The 18,580-nt window shown below is 35.7% G+C and overlaps 2 protein-coding genes across 2 annotated transcripts; one reads left to right on the top strand and one right to left on the bottom strand.

The window, feature by feature from the left end:
- Positions 1-963: 963 nt before the first annotated feature.
- LOC145626546 (epoxide hydrolase 1-like) lies at positions 964-5,327 on the bottom strand. Its single transcript, XM_081678995.1, has 3 exons — positions 4,618-5,327; positions 1,629-1,870; positions 964-1,468 (listed from the first exon to the last, which is right to left on the bottom strand). Exons 1-3 carry the CDS (start codon positions 5,092-5,094, stop codon positions 1,222-1,224), a joined length of 966 nt encoding a protein of 321 aa, XP_081535121.1. The 5' UTR covers positions 5,095-5,327; the 3' UTR covers positions 964-1,221.
- A 6,777-nt stretch (positions 5,328-12,104) lies between these two features.
- Positions 12,105-16,190, top strand: LOC145626545 (uncharacterized). Its single transcript, XM_081678994.1, has 6 exons — positions 12,105-12,260; positions 13,779-14,038; positions 14,115-14,238; positions 14,321-14,620; positions 14,714-14,830; positions 15,648-16,190. Exons 2-6 carry the CDS (start codon positions 13,785-13,787, stop codon positions 16,143-16,145), a joined length of 1,293 nt encoding a protein of 430 aa, XP_081535120.1. The 5' UTR covers positions 12,105-12,260; positions 13,779-13,784; the 3' UTR covers positions 16,146-16,190.
- The last annotated feature ends 2,390 nt before the right edge of the window (positions 16,191-18,580 follow it).

Here is an 18,580-nt window from a genome sequence, read left to right as displayed (position 1 = left end):
GTCTCTGCATTTCTGTATCATCTCACATTCCGTTCTTCATTGTATGATCTGAGCATCATCAATTTGTTTAAATTCTTGTGTCTCCCCACTTTGTCCCATTCTCTTACACATCATAAATTTCCTCCTATCTATCCTAAATCTAAAAAGTGACTAGGTGAGCTCTAATGGCTTTTGCATCTTCTGTATGTGGTTCAGTACACCATGTCTTCTAGTTTGTTATGGCTTATGGGTGAAAGGAGAGGCGAAGTAGAGATGAATGTATAGTTGCAGCTGTACTGTTACCTGTGATGTTGCTTTTTCGACAATGGTCTGTTGTGTTGTTTTTTTGGCAGTGGTGTCTTTCAGTCATGGTGTTGTGCTGGACCATAGATGTTGATCGTTGATGGCAGTGAAAGGGGTGAAGTAGGTTGTATTGGCCGGTGGGAGGTGATTGTTGGGGATGTGATGAGAAAGGGGTTACAGTTGGAAAAATAGCACGCCTAGAACTGCATTCTGTTTTATTAATTTGTGTTTATCAGATATACTTGGAGGTTGAGTCGTCGAGTGCAGAACAACTTAGGCTTGTGGCTTTGGGTATGTGACGTAATTGTTATTTAGTCTTCAAGGTTTTCTTGCTTGTCAAAAGGTTTTCTCTTGTTATTTACCTATTGTTTTACCAGATTTGAAATATGAAGTACTTTATAGAAGTATAGTGTAAATTTTTGAATGCAATACTTGGGCGATTACAGTTTAGCTATCCTTGCATCGACTCATCAAGAACAAGAGAATGGTGCTCCCAAACATGCGCATGTGTGAAGGGCATATATTTCAGCCGCAAACATCCTGTGTGTCCGACTGTCTGCCTGTCTGGTATGGTAGCTGGCATAGGCGCGCAATAACTTGCATTGTAACTGTGGCAATGCTATTACAACCAAAGACATTTGTGTAAGAATAAATGTAAAAACAAACTTAATATACCATATAGGACTAACAGTAGTGACCACTGACCAGTAGAATAAATAAATAAAACTACACATTTTTACATTAGTACTGCAAATCTACAATAAGATTACTCTACTCCAGTGTACAAGAACATAACATTGAACCTAGAGTTTCTTATTGTTTATGAGAAAACACACGACGATAAAAGGTTCAGAAGAACCATTAACCATACTACATTTAAACAAACGATTTCGTACATACCACCCCGTTCAAGAAAAACACAAGAGCCAAGATGAAAGATTAAAACTTGCTGAAGAACTCAATGATGTGCTCATTGACTTCCTTAGTTTTCTCTTGGTTGATGAAGTGACCAACTCCTTCCAACACCACTACTTCCTCGAGCAAAGGCACGTCTTTCTTGAACCCTCCTTTGTGCACATATTCCTTAACTCCGATCATATTATACACCATGTCTAAGTCTCCCACGACTAGCTTCGCTGGTACCTTTACCTGCACGCCTGTCCAAGGTGCCGTCAGCTCCCAGTTCCTGCATCAAATATCCATCAAACAAATCAAAAATAATAATCTTTAAGAACTCAAGTCTCACTTTCTATGTTGACAATATTTCGTAATACTCTCTCTGTTCTAAAATAATCACGTTGTACAACATGTTTTTTTTTTTTGGAACTCGAGTTTGAGATCAATACCAGTCCAAGTTCCGGTAGTGGTTCAAAGGACCGGTGAAGCCATTGCGCTCGTATTTGGACGCATAGTAGTTGATATCTTCCTCAGATAGCCAAGAAGGCAAGGTTATAGAATTATCAGGGTAGTCACCAAAAGCTTTTCCTTTGGGCAGCATTGGTGCACCTGGATCACGTGACGTCAGTATTTTCTTCAAGACATGCTTCACACCATATTCTTTTATTTCAGCTTCAATATCTCCAGGTTCCTACAAAATTAGAAAATGTTAGATTACTTTGAAAATCCTCCCCACTAAAAAAAAAATATATGACAAACTTTAGATTTTACATTTTACAAAAGTTATGTATAAGAAAGGGATGTTTTATTGAATATTTAACGTGGTGAACATATAATTAAGGGCGAACATGTTAAATGTAGCCCTATTTTAAAGTGATTTACTATATCTTAATCGCAATAATTAATATGGAAGCAATCCATTGTAATGTTTTATGGACTTATTTATTTTTGTATCATTTTATTTAAAAAAGAATATAAGTTTATAAACAAGTAAAACCGAATTATTAAGACTTATTTATTAATTAATTTTTAATATGAGAGCCGAATTGTGATTTGGACAACACATATGAATGAACATTCATATTAGTCGTATACCATGTGAAATGAATGCAAAACACATAAAATTCAATAATCATGATACAACTTGCAATCAGAAGATAATAATTCAACTTAGACGTTCACACACCTAAATGGCTAAATGCATAGGCCTTAATTAAACACTCACCAACATGTATTTAATGCGAATATAAATTAAACATATGCAACACTAATAATGAATAAACTATTAAACATATATCAAACATCACAAAATATGATTTTGTTATGCATTTTAAATCAAACCGTTTTGAAAAGTATATAATATTAGAAAATTAAATGAGTAGTTCAATGTAGTTAATTGTTGAGATCAAGTGGGTTGACATTTTAAAATAAAAAAAATTGACCCCAAATATGAGGTACAAAATTGCTTTGAGAAAATATTTTACTTATTTAAAGGAGGGAATTTTTTTGTCTGAGCGCAAATGTGCAATAAAGAAGTTGGTTGTACAATTTACTGATGTTACAGTATTTACTTATCAGCCAGAATAAATACATAGTCAGGACTCAGAAACAATTGAACCAGTGGTCAAACCTAATTATTTGGTCAACTTTAAAATTACAATTCAAAGACAGCTATTATAACAGGAGTAATTCAAATCAAAATTTGTATTCTATCCATTTCTTTTATTTGAAACTAACATTTTTTGATAAATAAGTACGGAGTACATAATATGGAGTAATAAAGTCTCTTTTAAAATTAACATTGTTGTTTTGTTATGAAAATATAATCATCATGTCATTGACTATACAAGATTACTTATTTTTGGACACACCTTAAATTTTTTAGGAATTAGTTTGAGAAACACTTTAAGAATCATTATATTCCTACTCCAATTGTCCCAATTTTCTTCTTGATTTGCATGCATGATTCCTATATTATTTCTCTACATTATTTCCTACATCACATGTTAAAGGATAAAACTATCTACCAACTCAATACAACTCTTAAAAAAGTATAAATTAGAATATACGACAAATATTAAGGGATGGAGCGAATAATTCATAAAAACCGACATTGCAATTGCTATTGAGCTGCCTTGGTTGGCATACATTGATAGCACATTAGCACGCATGACATAATCTTACTCTAAATGGGGTTGAAGTAGCAGAGATGGAGCCCATGCATGCAACGCAGTTCAAGTTTCACGGATTAGACCAGTTGTACCAAATTGCCTATTCTCATTAATATCACATTCATGAACTAGCATCATATATATGCGACATCACCCGAAATGATTTTGCAATTGGCTCCCCCACCTCTCTTTGTATATTTATAAACAAACAAATAATTCGTACGCAGTAATAGTGTATTGATATTTTTACGTAAAAAATTTAATATATTTCTAGATGATTTAGGATAGAAGGAGGACCGCGAATTTTCAAATAAAGAGGTTGAAGTATCATTCAATGCAAAATCCAACGTGACGTCTGATATCCAAATAGTATATGGGATAGTAAGAGAACAATTTTTTGTTTTCACCACTTTTTTTTTTATAAATTTTTAACCACGTTAAAATATCATATTCTTGATAAAATGACAATAAAGGATTTTATTTAAGAAAGATATTATTAAGATCGATCATATATAATTAACATGTTAGTCATTTAGCCTTTACTATACGAGTATAATAATAGAAAAGTGGATTAGAGACTCGAGAGTAAATGATTATATAGAAAGTGATGTATGTTAAAGGGAGGAAGTTGTTAGCCAATAGTTGATGGAAGTTAAAGTAGTTGCATACAAATTCAATCATGCATGATATTTAGATGTTAAAAGTCTTATGCATCACCATCTCATGGTTGGCAATATTATTGTGGTTTCCTTATCTTTTTATTATTGTTCGATAATACAGTTCGGCTTTATGATATTAGTGACCACTAATGTGTGGTTCATTCAATTAAGTGAACGATTTAGAAAGTTCTTATAAAAGCTTATTTTAGAAATACATCAATTGACAAAGACTAAGTTGATGGGACCACTTAATCGAACAAACTAGTTGACATTAAAATATATATTTAATTAAAAAAGGCGGGAAAGAAACGTATGTCGATTGCTAACTTAGCTAGTAAAGTCGTCTTTTTTTTTTTTTTTCTTCTTATGTCTTGTTACAATCTTAGCTGGTAAAGTTGTGTTTTCTTATGTCTCGTTACAAACTTAATAGCTGGTAAGTCGAAAACACAACAAAATATCATCAGTGAGCTTAGCTAGTAAAGTTAACTACGTCGTTAAAATAATTAAAGTAAAACTACTTATCTTTAAACTTCATGATTAAAAACAACAATCAAGCAAATTAGAAGGAAGCTAAGTAGTAATAAAAGAGAAAAAGTGAGAGAATTAACCTGAAATCTGCACATATAGTAATCATCACCCAAAAAAGCTCTGAGAGTTTGAATGGGCTTCAACTTAGGGTTCCTGGGCCGAAACGGGACCGAAAGAGAGACAAAGGCCTTAATCCTATCGGGCCTAAACATGCAAAGATACCAGCCCACCATAGCACCCATATCATGGGCCACAAGAAGGACTTGATCCACATCAAGTAGATCAAGAAGCCCAATAAGATCACCAACTAAATGAAAGCAAGTATAATTTGAACTACAAGGTGGAATATCAGAGTCACCAAAACCCCTTAGATCTGGAGCAATTGCATGGTAACCGTTGGATGCTAGGGCAGTAATCTGGTGTCTCCAAGAGTACCATAACTCTGGAAAACCATGAAGTAATAGTACAATTGGTCCTTCACCCTTTTCAGCATAATGCATGTTTATGCCATTTACTTGGACCGTCGTATGTTTTATCTCTTCGAATGTTTTTCCCATTTTGACTGTGTATGTTTGTTTACGATAAAATGTTAAAATGATAAGAGGGACAACTTGTTGTGTGATATAAGGTTGTAATGTTGGTGTTATATATATTTGATCATATAAGAGAGAAAGGTGGTGGAAATAAATAGTAGTAGACTTATTGTAGTAGTGTACTTGGGAAAGTTGTGGAAAAAAAGGGTTAATAATAATAATGTATGAAAAGCATTTATGGAAAAAGTTGGGAATAGTATGATTTCTTGTGAGAGTGATTTGAAAGCTATGGATGTTGTTCTTTTATAATGTAGTGTGTAGAGACCGGTGGGAGCATGGGGAGGGATATCTTCATAAATGGTGCAATATTCTTCTTGTGATTATGGCAAAGTCCAACCATATTTAAATTTTGTTTACTTTATATAAAGTATTGATTAATCATTTCCCCAAGGTAAATCATTGGGATGGAATCCCTTTTTTTTTTTTTTTTTTTTTTGGGCTAAGATAACTTGACTCGGTTATGTAATCCGGACTTATCATACCTTGACTAATCTGAATTTGAATAGGGACATGGTTTGTGTATTAGGATGCTCTTGTAGCAAGTGGAGGTATATGAACTCGAGGCCTTTGGTTAAGGTGGCTTCATCCAAACTCGAGATCTTTGGATAAACCTATTTTGTATCAATTGGAACTATCCAAGAACTAGCTTGGCTTCTAGGCGATTCCAATTCATACATGTTTCTCTTTGTTTAGTAGAGTATACACATATGGCAAAAAAATGACCTTGCTTTGAGGCACATTCGATCCAAAGAGACAACTATAGATAGTTAGTTAAAGCAAATGTTTAAATTAACCTAAATAACCTAAACTTGAGTCGAAATTAAATAGATTCAAACATTGATTAAAACTACATGATCTTTCATGAACAAATCTCAACCCAATCCAAGGAGGAGCAAAGTTCGGTCCACAAATAAGGCCAAAGAAAATTCCATTTTAAAACCAATTGATGATAGTAGGAGTAACTCTTCTACATACTACCTCCGTTACACATTATTTGCAACGATTTGACATAAAGTAGAGAGAAAAAATGTCTAATCGTTGCAAATAATATGTAACGGAGGTAGTAATAAAGTGGAATCATCTTTTATTTTACTCCAATATAGGACAATCACATGTGGATTTACAATGGGTTTCAACAGATTAATGTGTCAGCCCATTGACTCGTGCCAAATCTTGAAAATGATGTCCATGCACATCCCATGCCCCATCGGCATACCTTTTGTGCCATGTTGTTTGATACACTCGTACGCCGGATCTGGCCACATAAAGTCACGTAATAAAGCAATAAAATGTACGAGTGTTGATACTTAAGTGTTGCTTAGATGAATAACACTCCTTTTTGTTACAGTAAAAAGAATGACCTACTAATGTTAGCTATCGGCCCACTGTACGTAATATATGGTAAACTAACCAAGGTTGTTTTCCCCTGAATTTTCTGCACACACTTAATTCCTCATTGAATGAGGTCGGTAGGATTTACTGAAAATGAGGCCTTTCAAAATTGCCAAAAAAAAAAAAAAAAAAAAAAAAGAAAAAGAAAAAGATAAAAGAACTGATTGTTAAGAGTTAATTAATTTAGTCAAGGTGTGAATGTCCACACTCCAATTTCTTCATTACATTTAATGTAGTAGCCAACCCTAATTGCCACCCTCTAAGGTTATAGCCCACAATGTAATAGTGGTTTTTACTACTATAAATAGCCATGTAATTTCACTTGTATGATACACAAAATATTACCAAGAGTAATACATAAAAGTAGTAATACTTCTCTTATTACCTTCTTCTCTTAATCCTCTAATTTCTATATATTTCATAACACGTTATCAGCACCATCTTCAATCAGGTATACTTATACCGATTATCCAATTTTTACAAAGATTCAATTTCTTTCACAAAATATATTTTGAGGAGTATGCTCTATAGTTGCCCATATGGGATCCTCTATACCAGAAACTCATAATATATTTCTCCACAAAATTACTCTACATAATTAGCCATGTTGATAAAAATGAGGATATCAATACATACCTTATTTATGATATTTAGTTTGGTAACTCTCATGCATGGTTATAGAAAGTAATATATAATTACTTTTGCATGTGGAAATATTTGTTGTATGCATGTTAATAAAGTAAATTTCATGGTCACACAAATCATGTTTATACTTACTTACTTGTGCATAATTACTGAAATGAAAAAAAAATGATGCAGCCTTTATATTTATTTAATTTTTAGATTACACACTTTTATGTTTCTTTCAGTTTTCGAACCCTTGACCTCATGAATAGATTAGGGTTCTCGGACCACTACGGCTTGCATCCCAGTGTGATACTTATTTACGTTTGTAAATATTAATAGTTTGATTACAATTATTTTACCAGTCTACTAGAACATTGTATGATATTTTTACAGTAGTGTAAAGCTGAAACGGATAATTTACCCCCCTATAAAAGGCGGATTACACCCCCTTATTTCACCATACAAACCTTATCCCCTCCTTAAACTTTACCCAAATTATCTCCTCTTCTTCTTCCTCCATCTACACCGGTCACACACCATGTTCCCCGTCGACAACCGACAACCACCACACCCCTTTACCTTTGAAGAAGATTTAAGGAAATTAAAACTATATTTAGTTTTAATTATGGCCCTAGTAGTTTTATTAATGGCAATGATGATTTTCATCATTTTACATAAGTAGCGCTCGGTTTTTCGACAAAGGGAATTCATGCATGTAATCTCCGTAGTACTTCAAGTTTTTTTTGTCTTCTAGGTAGATTATAAGTGCATTTTGTTATAATAAATGTTCCTTTTGTCTTATCATTAATGTATGTCATTAATATTAATATTATTATTGTTGTTGTTGTTGTCGGTGATATAGTAATAGTAGTAGTATTTATTGTTATTGTTATTATTATCATTGTTATTGTTATATTTGTTGTTGTCGTTGTTTAACTAAAGTAATTATCATGTTTAATTTTAGCTTAAATTTATGTAAATCATAATAATAACCCAAGGGGGAGAAGCAAATATGTTTTAAATGGATTATTATTATGATTACAATTTGATTACTTTAATTATCACTTGCTTAATTGGCTTAATAATAATTACCTATTTGATTGTAGTTAAAATGGGAGACTTGATGAAAAGACAATTTGACGTATTAGACTTGTCCGGACATAATTATCTTGAATGGACAGTTGATGCCCAAATGAATTTAAAGGCTCAGGGATTGGAACATACAATCAAAGAAATTACCATCCCAGGAAGCGAAAAAGATGCCCCTGCTCAAATTAAAGTTCCTACTGATCAAGAGAAAGCAAAAGCTATAGTTCTCTTAAGGCACCATTTACATAATAGTTTAAAAACTGAGTATTTAATGGTGGAAAATCCCAAAGAACTATGGGATAGCCTGAAAGGAAGATATGACCACCATAAAAGGGTACTCCTTCCTTCAGCACAATTTGAGTGGACAAACCTGAGATTTCAGGACTTTAAATCTGTCAGTGATTATAATTCATCACTATATAAAATCGTATCAATATTGAGATATTGTGATCAACCAGTCACTGAAGTGCAAATGATAGAGAAAACACTCTCTACATTCCATGCTAACAACATTGTATTGCAACAGCAATACCGTGAAAGAGGTTTTGCAAAATATTCTGAGCTTATTTCTACATTATTGGTTGCTGAAAAGAATAATGATCTTCTGTTGAAGAATCACAACCTAAGACCAACTGGGTCTCAAGCATTCAATGAAACAAATGCTGTAGAAAGCTCAAATCCACCTGAGACAAATGTTGCTCATAGAGGTGGACGTGGAAAATATAATAACCGTGGCAGAGGTCGTGGAAATTTCCGTGGACGTGGCCGTGGACGTGGTTATGGCCGTGGTAGAGGCCAATTTCCCCCTAGAAACAACACTCAAAGGGGGCATCAACAAGGAAACAAAAATCAAGCCACCACAAAAGGAAAAGACACATGTTATAGATGTGGCATGACTGGACATTGGGGACGTACTTGTCGTACGGCCAAACATCTGGTAGAACTATACCAGGCTTCCATTAAAGGGAAAGAAAAACATGCCGAAACAAATTATGTTAATGAAGAAAATGTCCCTGGAATTAGCCTTGATGTGTCTGATTTCCACATAGACAATGGTGAAGCTGGTGGTGAATTTATCTTTGGAAAGAATAATCATGTTTAGATAATTCATCAATTACTATGATATGTATTATGTTTTCATTATGTACTTTTCTTGTATGTTTTTTTTTCATGTTCAAGTTATGTACTTTTAATTTTTCATCATTAATAAAGTAAGTCCAGTTTAATTATCTTAAACTAATCTTATACTTATTATTTTATGAAGATATGGATCTGCCCGAAGTTGGTTCCAAATTTCAATGCCTTTTGGACAGTGGAACAACACACACTATTCTGAAGGATAGAAAATATTTTTTAAAGTTAAGATTGTTTCAAGCAAATGTTAATACCATTTCTGGGTCAGCCAAGCTAATAGAAGGTTCTGGAAAAGCTTGCATAATACTCCCAAATGGAACAAAATTAATCATTAATGACGCTTTATATTCGAGTAAATCTCGAAGAAATCTTATAAGTTTTAAAGATGTGCGTCAAAATGGTTTTCATTTAGAAACAATGATAGTGGATCAAAAGGAATATTTATGCTTCACGGCAGAAAAACATGGCAAGAAACATGTGTATGAGAAATTGCCAGCATATTCTTCAGGGTTATATCATATAGATATACGACCAGTTGAAATAAATTCGATATCTAACCAGAAGTTAGATAATAAGAATCTGCTAAATTTATGGCATGATCGTTTGGGTCATCCTGGTACAGGAATGATGCACAAGATTATAGCAAATTCAGTAGGACATTCAATTAGGAATGTCAAAATCCCTCGATCAGATGAATTAACATGCTCTGCATGTTCACTTGGCAAATTAATAATAAGGCCATCTATGAACAAAATTGCTACTGAATCTCCAACATTTTTAGAGAGGATTCAAGGAGACATTTGTGGACCAATTAATCCTGCATGTGGACCATTCCGATATTTTATGGTATTAATTGATGCCTCAACTCGATGGTCACATGTAAGTCTCTTATCCAGTAGAAATGTTGCTTTTGCAAAACTCCTTGCTCAAATTATTAAACTAAGAGCACAATTTCCAGACCATACAATAAAAAGAATAAGGCTTGACAATGCTGGGGAATTTACATCCCAAACATTTAATGATTATTGTATGTCGATTGGAATTGTTGTAGAACATCCAGTAGCTCATGTTCATACACAAAATGGACTTGCTGAGTCATTAATTAAGAGACTACAATTGATTGCAAGGCCATTATTGATGAGATCAAAATTGCCTTCATCTGCTTGGGGTCATGCCATAATACATGCGGCAACGCTAATTAGGTTGAGACCAACTGCTTATCATAAGTTCTCACCACTACAATTAGTTTTTGGTCGAGAACCTAATGTCTCACATCTAAAAATTTTTGGTTGTGCGGTGTATGTTCCTATTGCTCCACCCCAACGAACAAAGATGGGTCCACAAAGAAGGCTGGGAATTTATGTTGGGTTTGAATCACCCTCCATAATTAAATATCTTGAACCAATGACCGGTGATTTATTTACGGCCAGATTTGCCGACTGTCATTTCAATGAGACAGTATTCCCAGCCTTAGGGGGAGAGAAAGTGGACCCACGAAAAAAAGAAATAGAAATCATTTGGAATGCAACACAATTGTCAATGTTTGATCCACGAACAAATATGTGTGAACAAGAAGTTCAGAAAATTGTTCATTTACAAAGCATTGCAAATCAGCTGCCTGATGCATTTATAGATGCAAAGAAAGTGACAAAATCACATATACCAGCTGAAAATGCCCCTGCACGAATTGAAATTCCATCTGGTGATAAGATCACTGAAAATGAATCTCTAGCACGCCGAAAGCGTGGAAGACCACTTGGTTCAAAAGACTCTAAACCAAGAAAATTAAAAAGACCTGATGAGATCAACAACATTCCCCTTACGGAAGGTCAAGAAAGACACAGTACAGATGAGAATAGAGAAAAAGATGATAATCCGAAAGGGGATGAACAAGATGACCATGACATCGATAACAATGAAACTTCAAACTTTGTTTCTACCAGGAATTATTGGAATAGAAATGATGTTATCGTAAATGAAATATTTGCATATTCCATTGCAATTGAAATGGCATCTGACGAAAATGATAGTGAACCAAGAACAGTGGAAGAATGTCGTTGCAGGCATGATTGGCCAAAATGGAAAGAGGCAATGCAGACAGAGTTAAAGTCACTCGAAAAACGAGAAGTGTTTGGAAAAATAACCCTTACACCAGAAGGTGTAAAGCCAGTTGGATACAAGTGGGTATTTGTGAGAAAACGAAATGAGAAAAATGAAATTGTTAGATACAAGGCAAGACTTGTAGCCCAAGGTTTTTCTCAAATTCACTACAAGAAATAGGTCATTTTGCGACGGAAACCTTGCAACGGACTACAATTCCGTCGCAAAAAGGGTTAATTTGCGAGGGAATAAATTCCGTCGCAACTTTGCGACGGAAACAAACTTTTGCGACGGAAATTCCGTCGCAAAGTTTGCGACGGAATTTATTCCCTCGCAAAAGTTTGTTTGCGACGGAAATAATCGTCGCAAAACAATATTAAAAAAAAAATAAAAAAAAACATTTTGCGACGGATTCTGCGACGGAAATTCCGTCGCAAAAAGTTTTTAAATTTTTTTAAAAAAAACTGAAGTTTCGCTGAAGGAGAGAGAAAAAGAAAACGAAGAACAGAAAGAGGAAAGCGTAGAGAGAGATAGAGGAAAGCGTAGAGAGAGAAAGAAAATCCGGCCACTTCACCGCCGCTGTCGCCACCGGAACGACCGGAATCCGGCCACTCACACCTACTAACGCCCACCCCCTCCGTTCACTCCCACTCACGCGCACTCACGCCCACCCACGCCACCCCCTCCGTTCAAGCCCACTCACGCCCCTCCGTTCGCCGGCGGTGTGCAGCCACCACACCACCCTCCTTCCGGCAGCCGGATTTCCGCCACAACACCCTCAAATCCCGGTGAGTATTCCACTATCCCCCTTTGTTTTTGTTTTCAATTTAATTTTAATGTAAACCCTAACTTTTTCTAATTATGTTTTTTAATTTAATTTGTAACTAAATTTTATTATTTAATTACTTGTGTTTAGTGTAGTGTAGTTTAATTTATATTGCAATGTTAGAATTAGTTTAATTTTTAAGATATATTGCAATGTTAGAATTAGTTTAATGTATGTTAGTTTAGTTTAAAATATATGTTAGATTAGTTTATAATGTATGTTATTTTAGTTTAAAATATATGTTAGTTAGTTTATAATGTATGTTAGTTTAGTTTAAAATATATGTTAGATTAGTTTAAAATATATGTTAGATTAGTTTAAAATATATGTTAATTTAAAAATACATGTTAGTGTATGTATGTTTATTTGAATGTGGGTAATTGTGTGTTAATTATATGTGTTTCATCACTTGCTTTAAACTTGTTTAAATTAAACAATTATGGTATGTATGTTAATTATATATGTTCACTAAGATTTGAAAGCATTTGCATCTTCTTATTCCTAGATACCCGTTCAAGACATACACATTAGGAGTATGTCTTGAATAGTCCCCGGTTGGGACTGTCCTTTGACGTTTAATCTCACTTTAGGTGGTGAATGTATGCAATGTTTTTGATTCTATGGAATATCTTGGCGTCTCATTTCTCTACAATGTTTTCTGGGTACATATGTTGGTGTGTTTAATTACCTACATCGTGTACTTGGAGAACTGTAGGGATATGCTGTCGGATTTTCTATAGAATTGAAAACTAGGCATACATTCACTAGTGAGATAAGATGTCCAAGGATGGGTTAGGTTGGAGTGGTAAGGACCCCTGGATATATGTCATCTAAAACCTCATGTAGGTTTGATTTTATGAAGAAAAGAACTTAGCTTGATACTTTGCTACTATTGTTTGTGACTGATATGATTATATGCGTGAGTTGTGTAGAAGTTGTGACAATGAAACGAACAGAGCGTAGCTGGATGTATGAGAGCGTAGGTGTTGCAGGCAATAGCAGCTCAGGAACATTCAACACTTTGTCCACCAGATGATATCTTAGGTTATGACGACGGTGATGAATCTGATGGCTCTGACTCCGAAGACGTTGTACTGATGTCTGATGAATCAGATGGTGAGGAAGATGAATCAAGTGTTGGTTCCAGTGACAGTGATGAGGATAGTTTGGGCGATGTCATATTAGACGATAGTAGTGATGAGTACAGCAGTAAATCTAGTAGTAACAAGAATATTGATGACAGTAGTGATGAGAGTCTTGATTAGGCTAACAATGATTCTGTCGTTGTATTCAATTTGTTGTATTAACCTTGTCATGGTTGGTGTCATTGTAAGATCGAACACTCTAGACAATGAAACTTAATTTTTGCTTTTGGATGCGTATCTTGGTTTAACTGTGATTTAATTTGATGTTATATTCAATTTGATGTTATATTTGTTGTTAATTGAAAAACCTATCATGTGAAATGAATATGATGCAGGTATCAATGGGTAAACGGGGTGATCCGAAGAAGAAATCAAGCAAGAGCAGAGAGTTTCCTTCTTATCACTTGCAGGTTCCTGTTCCGGTTACCATCACCGAGGATGCCACCAGGTTGGGTGACACTCAGGTACCCACCCCTCATTCAGAGGCGGAGCCGAGTACCGTGCACCGTTCGAGTATGGATACGGATGACACTCAGCTTGAGCAACCTAGCTCAACCGGGTCTAACATGCCGGTGTTGGAACCTTCTATGCTCTGGTAAGATGTTAAATGAAAAGGGCAAATTCTGATTTGTTATTCATATAATGCTAATACAAATACCCTTGTTTCATAGGTTTGATAATGACGCTGTAAAGGGGAATGTCACTGATGTAATTCAAGGCTACTACAAAGCTCCTTGGAAGAACTACAGCGAGGTTGAAGGTCCCACCAAGGAACATTGGTTCACCTTGTTCAAGGTATAAGTTTAACTTATAAATAATAGGTGTCATAAATTTAACCAAATGAATATGTAACTAATAGAGTTTTTTGTATATTCAGCAACATTACAGTTGGGCACCTGCTTTGGAGGGGCAAGTGCGTAGGGCGTTTGATACTTATGCTGCAACTCGGTTGCGACAAATGTTCTACAACGTCACTAAAAGGATGGGAGGGAGAAAGCCAGACTGGATCTCAAAAGACATCCACAAGATGATGATGGATATTCCCCAAGTGGATGACGTTTACAAGAAGAGGTCAGCACAGAACAGATTGAACCGACGATCTGGCTCTATGGATAATGAAATAGAACCGACCCATTTTCAAGGTTCCATCTCTGCGGTACAACATGCAAAAAAGCTGGTAAGTTGTTGTATAAAAAATTGAATGTACGTATTTATATGTGCTTAATTACATTTGTATCTAATAATACTGTTCACTTGTTCACATTGCAAGGCGGCAAAGAATCAAGGGAAGCTTCCATCAGCACCTGATCTCTTCTTGCATACACACTTCAAGGAGGTGCCCGGGAAAGGGAAGGTTCCTGCGAACAAAAGAGCGAAGGAAATTGCGGTAATAACTAGTTTTCGCCCATTTTCAAGCCACTTGTTTCCTATATTGCCACTTATGAACTATTTCAAGCCTCGAACTCAAGTAACTATGTTAGGTAGGTGTATTATGGTCAAAATAAGCTCATTTGATAACAAATGTGAGAAATAGGCAAGTTAGAACCAAAAACGCCCCATTTTCGCCCATTTTTTCTAGTTTTAGGACCTAGTGAACCTATATTGCCACTTATAAACAATTTCAAGCCTCAAACTCAAGTAACTATGTTAGTTAGGTGTATTAAGGTCAAAAATAGGTTCATTAGATAACAAATGTGAGAAATAGGCAAGTTAGAACCAAAAACGCCCCATTTTCACCCAATTTTCCTAGTTTTAGGACCTAGTGAACCTATATTGCCACTTATGAACTATTTCAAGCCTCGAACTCAAGTAACTATGTTATTTAGGTGTATTATGGTCAAAAATAAGCTCATTTGATAACAAATGTGAGAAATAGGCAAGTTAGAACCAAAAACGCCCCATTTTCGCCCATTTTTTCTAGTTTTAGGACCTAGTGAACCTATATTGCCACTTATAAACAATTTCAAGCCTCAAACTCAAGTAACTATGTTAGTTAGGTGTATTAAGGTCAAAAATAGGTTCATTAGATAACAAATGTGAGAAATAGACAAGTTAGAACCAAAAACGCCCCATTTTCACCCAATTTTCCTAGTTTTAGGACCTAGTGAACCTATATTGCCACTTATGAACTATATCAAGCCTCAAACTATTGGTTCTCATTCTTTATTTTTATTTCTGCATTGTATATCCTTTGTTTGTTACAGGAGGCGTACCAACACAGACAGGAGGAATCAAGAACCCAGGGTTCCCAACTGTCTGAAAATGAAATTTTCTTTGAGGCGGCTGGTGGTCGTAATAAGAAGGGTCGTGTTAGAGGTCTTGGTGTTGGTGCTGACTTGTACTACGGCACATCTAGGGGACGAGGATCGGGTTCTTCCAGCCAATACGTACCGTCGGTCATAACTCAAATGCAGGAAAACTTCCACAAGGAGTTGAATGAGAGGGTGGAAGCAATTGAGAGCCAGATCGATAGCCGTGTGGCGGAACAGCTCGATGCTCGAGTGGAGGCTCGAGTGGCAGAACGGATGGCTGAAATCGAGAGGAAGAACAAGGAGTTCTTAGAGGAGTTAGCCAGTAGATTTACAGGATTGACCACTCCTTTCACTTGTTCTACGATTCAGCCTCAGATTCGAGACCCCAGGAACGACCCGGGTGGTGGTGGTGGTGGTGGTGCAGGCCAAGGACAGCCAGCTTGTGTTTAGTTAGGTGTCATTTTTCGATTTTTGTATATGGATGACATTGTAGTTTAAAAAATTATATCATGTACCGTACTTGGTAGTTACGGCTACGTGTTGTATATATTTGAATTATGTTAGGGCGTGGACTTTTTGACTGAAATTATTTTAAATGCACGTATTTTATTAAACAGGATTGCATGAATACAGGTTCCAGGAAAACAAAACAAAATACAAAAAAATTAAACAGGATTGCAGGAATACAGGTTCCAGGAAAAAAAAACAAAATACAAAAAAAAAAAAAATTAAAATTACAATAATTTTGCGACGGAATGTAATTCCGTCGCAAAATGGAGTATTTTGCGACGGATTATTTTCCGTCGCACACATGCGACGGAAAATAATCCGTCGCAAAAAACTCCATTTTGCGACGGAATTACATTCCGTCGCAAAATTTGTGACGGACTATTCCGTCGCAAAAGAATCCATTTTGCGACGGAAATACATTCCGTCGCAAAATTTGTGACGGAATATTCCGTCGCAAAATGATTCCTCTTGCTACGGAATTTTCGTCGCAAATGTTGTTTTCAGCTACAACTACCTTTCCGTCGCAAAATCCGTCGCAATTCGTTTTGCGACGGATATTCCGTCACAAAAGGACTGTTTGCTACGAAAGTTCGAGCGACGCCATGCCTGTGACGGAAATCCGTCGCAAAGTCACTTTGCGACGGAATTTTGCCAGTTTGCGACGAATTATTTCCGTCGCAAAACGGCCCTTTTCTTGTTGTGATTCCAGGGATTGATTATGAGGAGACATATTCTCCCGTAGTTGATGCAACTACGTTAAGATTTCTGGTAAGCTTGACAGTCTCAGAAGGACTAAAGATGCGATTGATGGATGTAGTGACCGCATATTTATATGGGTCACTCGATACAGATATTTATATGAAAGTCCCAGATGGACTAAAATTACCAGTAAACCACAAGCCTAGACATTTACTTTCCATAAAATTAAAAAGGTCACTTTATAGATTAAAACAGTCTGGGAGGATGTGGTATAATCGTCTTAGTGAATACCTTATGAAAGAAGGGTTCAAGAATAATCAAATCAGTCCTTGTGTTTTCATTAAGAGATCACAATCAGGGTTTGCAATTGTTGCAGTTTATGTTGATGACTTGAATATCATTGGAACCCCAAATGAACTTGAAATAACTGCAAAATACTTGATGAAAGAATTTGAGATGAAAGACCTTGGACAAACTAAATTTTGCCTTGGATTGCAAATTGAGCACTTAAATAATGGTATTTTCGTCCATCAGTCTAACTACACCGAAAGAGTGTTAAAACGTTTTTTCATGGACAAAGCGACCCCAACAAACACCCCGATGATTGTTCGGTCTTTGACTATGAAATATGATCCATTTAGACCTCGAGAGGAAAACGAGGATGTCCTTGGTCCTGAAGTACCATATCTAAGTGCAATTGGGGCTCTAATGTATCTAGCTAACAATACTAGACCAGACATAGCTTTTTCTGTGAATTTGTTAGCCAGGTTTAGCAACGCACCAACGAAGAGACATTGGAAAGGAGTAAGACACTTACTACGATATCTACGAGGAACAAAAGATCTTGGTTTGTTTTATCAATCAAGGCAAGATGCCACCCTCATCGGATATGCAGATGCTGGATATCTATCAGACCCACAAAACGCCAAGTCACAAACTGGATATCTGTTCACCTATGGTGGAACTGCAATATCTTGGAAATCAACAAAGCAAACCTTAACTGCGACATCATCAAATCATGCTAAGTTGATTGCCCTTTATGAAGCAGGACGTGAGTGTGTATGGCTAAGGTCAATGATCGGCAATATCCAAGAAGAATGTGGGATGAAAGAAGTAACTAAAAGTCCAACCATCATTTACGAAGACAATACTGCATGTATCGCACAAGTAACTGAAGGATATATTAAAGGTGATAGGACTAAACATATATCCCCAAAACTGTTCTTTACACACGATTTGCAGAAGGAAGAGAAGATAAATGTCCAACAGATCCAATCATCTTATAATCTTGCAGACTTGTTTACTAAGTCCCTACCTTCGAAGAGTGTTGAGCGGTTGGTCCACAAGATTGGGATGCGTTGTCTTCATAAATTATGTTAAAATCAGGGGGAGCATTATATGCACTGCACTCTTTTTCCCTTCGATCAGGTTTTTATCCCAATGGGTTTTTCCTGACAAGGTTTTTAATGAGGCAGTACACTAAAGCATATAGTAATATATTGTTGTACTCTTTTCCCTTAGCTATGGCTTTTATCCTAAAGGGTTTTACCTAGCAAGGTTTTAACGAGGCAACATATACCCTATTCTGTATGGACATTCAAGGGGGAGTGTTAAGAGTTAATTAATTTAGTCAAGGTGTGAATGTCCACACTCCAATTTCTTCATTACATTTAATG

This window comes from Chenopodium album, chromosome 4 (assembly GCF_948465745.1).
Source record: "Chenopodium album chromosome 4, dcCheAlbu1.1, whole genome shotgun sequence".
Classification (NCBI taxonomy): Eukaryota; Viridiplantae; Streptophyta; class Magnoliopsida; order Caryophyllales; family Amaranthaceae; genus Chenopodium; species Chenopodium album.
The sequence above is the reverse complement of the archived record's forward strand: the minus strand, read 5'-3'. Positions and strand labels throughout refer to the sequence as shown.

Excerpts from the sequence above, each read along its gene's own strand:
- LOC145626546 (XM_081678995.1), bottom strand. The coding sequence starts at position 5,094 with ATGGGAAAAACATTCGAAGAGATAAAACATACGACGGTCCAAGTAAAT. Across the intron at positions 1,871-4,617 it reads ACTATATGTGCAGATTTCAG|GAACCTGGAGATATTGAAGC; the intron begins GTTAATTCTCTC and ends CTAATTTTGTAG. Across the intron at positions 1,469-1,628 it reads CACTACCGGAACTTGGACTG|GAACTGGGAGCTGACGGCAC; the intron begins GTATTGATCTCA and ends TATTTGATGCAG.
- LOC145626545 (XM_081678994.1), top strand. The coding sequence starts at position 13,785 with ATGGGTAAACGGGGTGATCCGAAGAAGAAATCAAGCAAGAGCAGAGAG. Across the intron at positions 14,621-14,713 it reads TACAACATGCAAAAAAGCTG|GCGGCAAAGAATCAAGGGAA; the intron begins GTAAGTTGTTGT and ends TCACATTGCAAG. Across the intron at positions 14,831-15,647 it reads AAAGAGCGAAGGAAATTGCG|GAGGCGTACCAACACAGACA; the intron begins GTAATAACTAGT and ends TGTTTGTTACAG.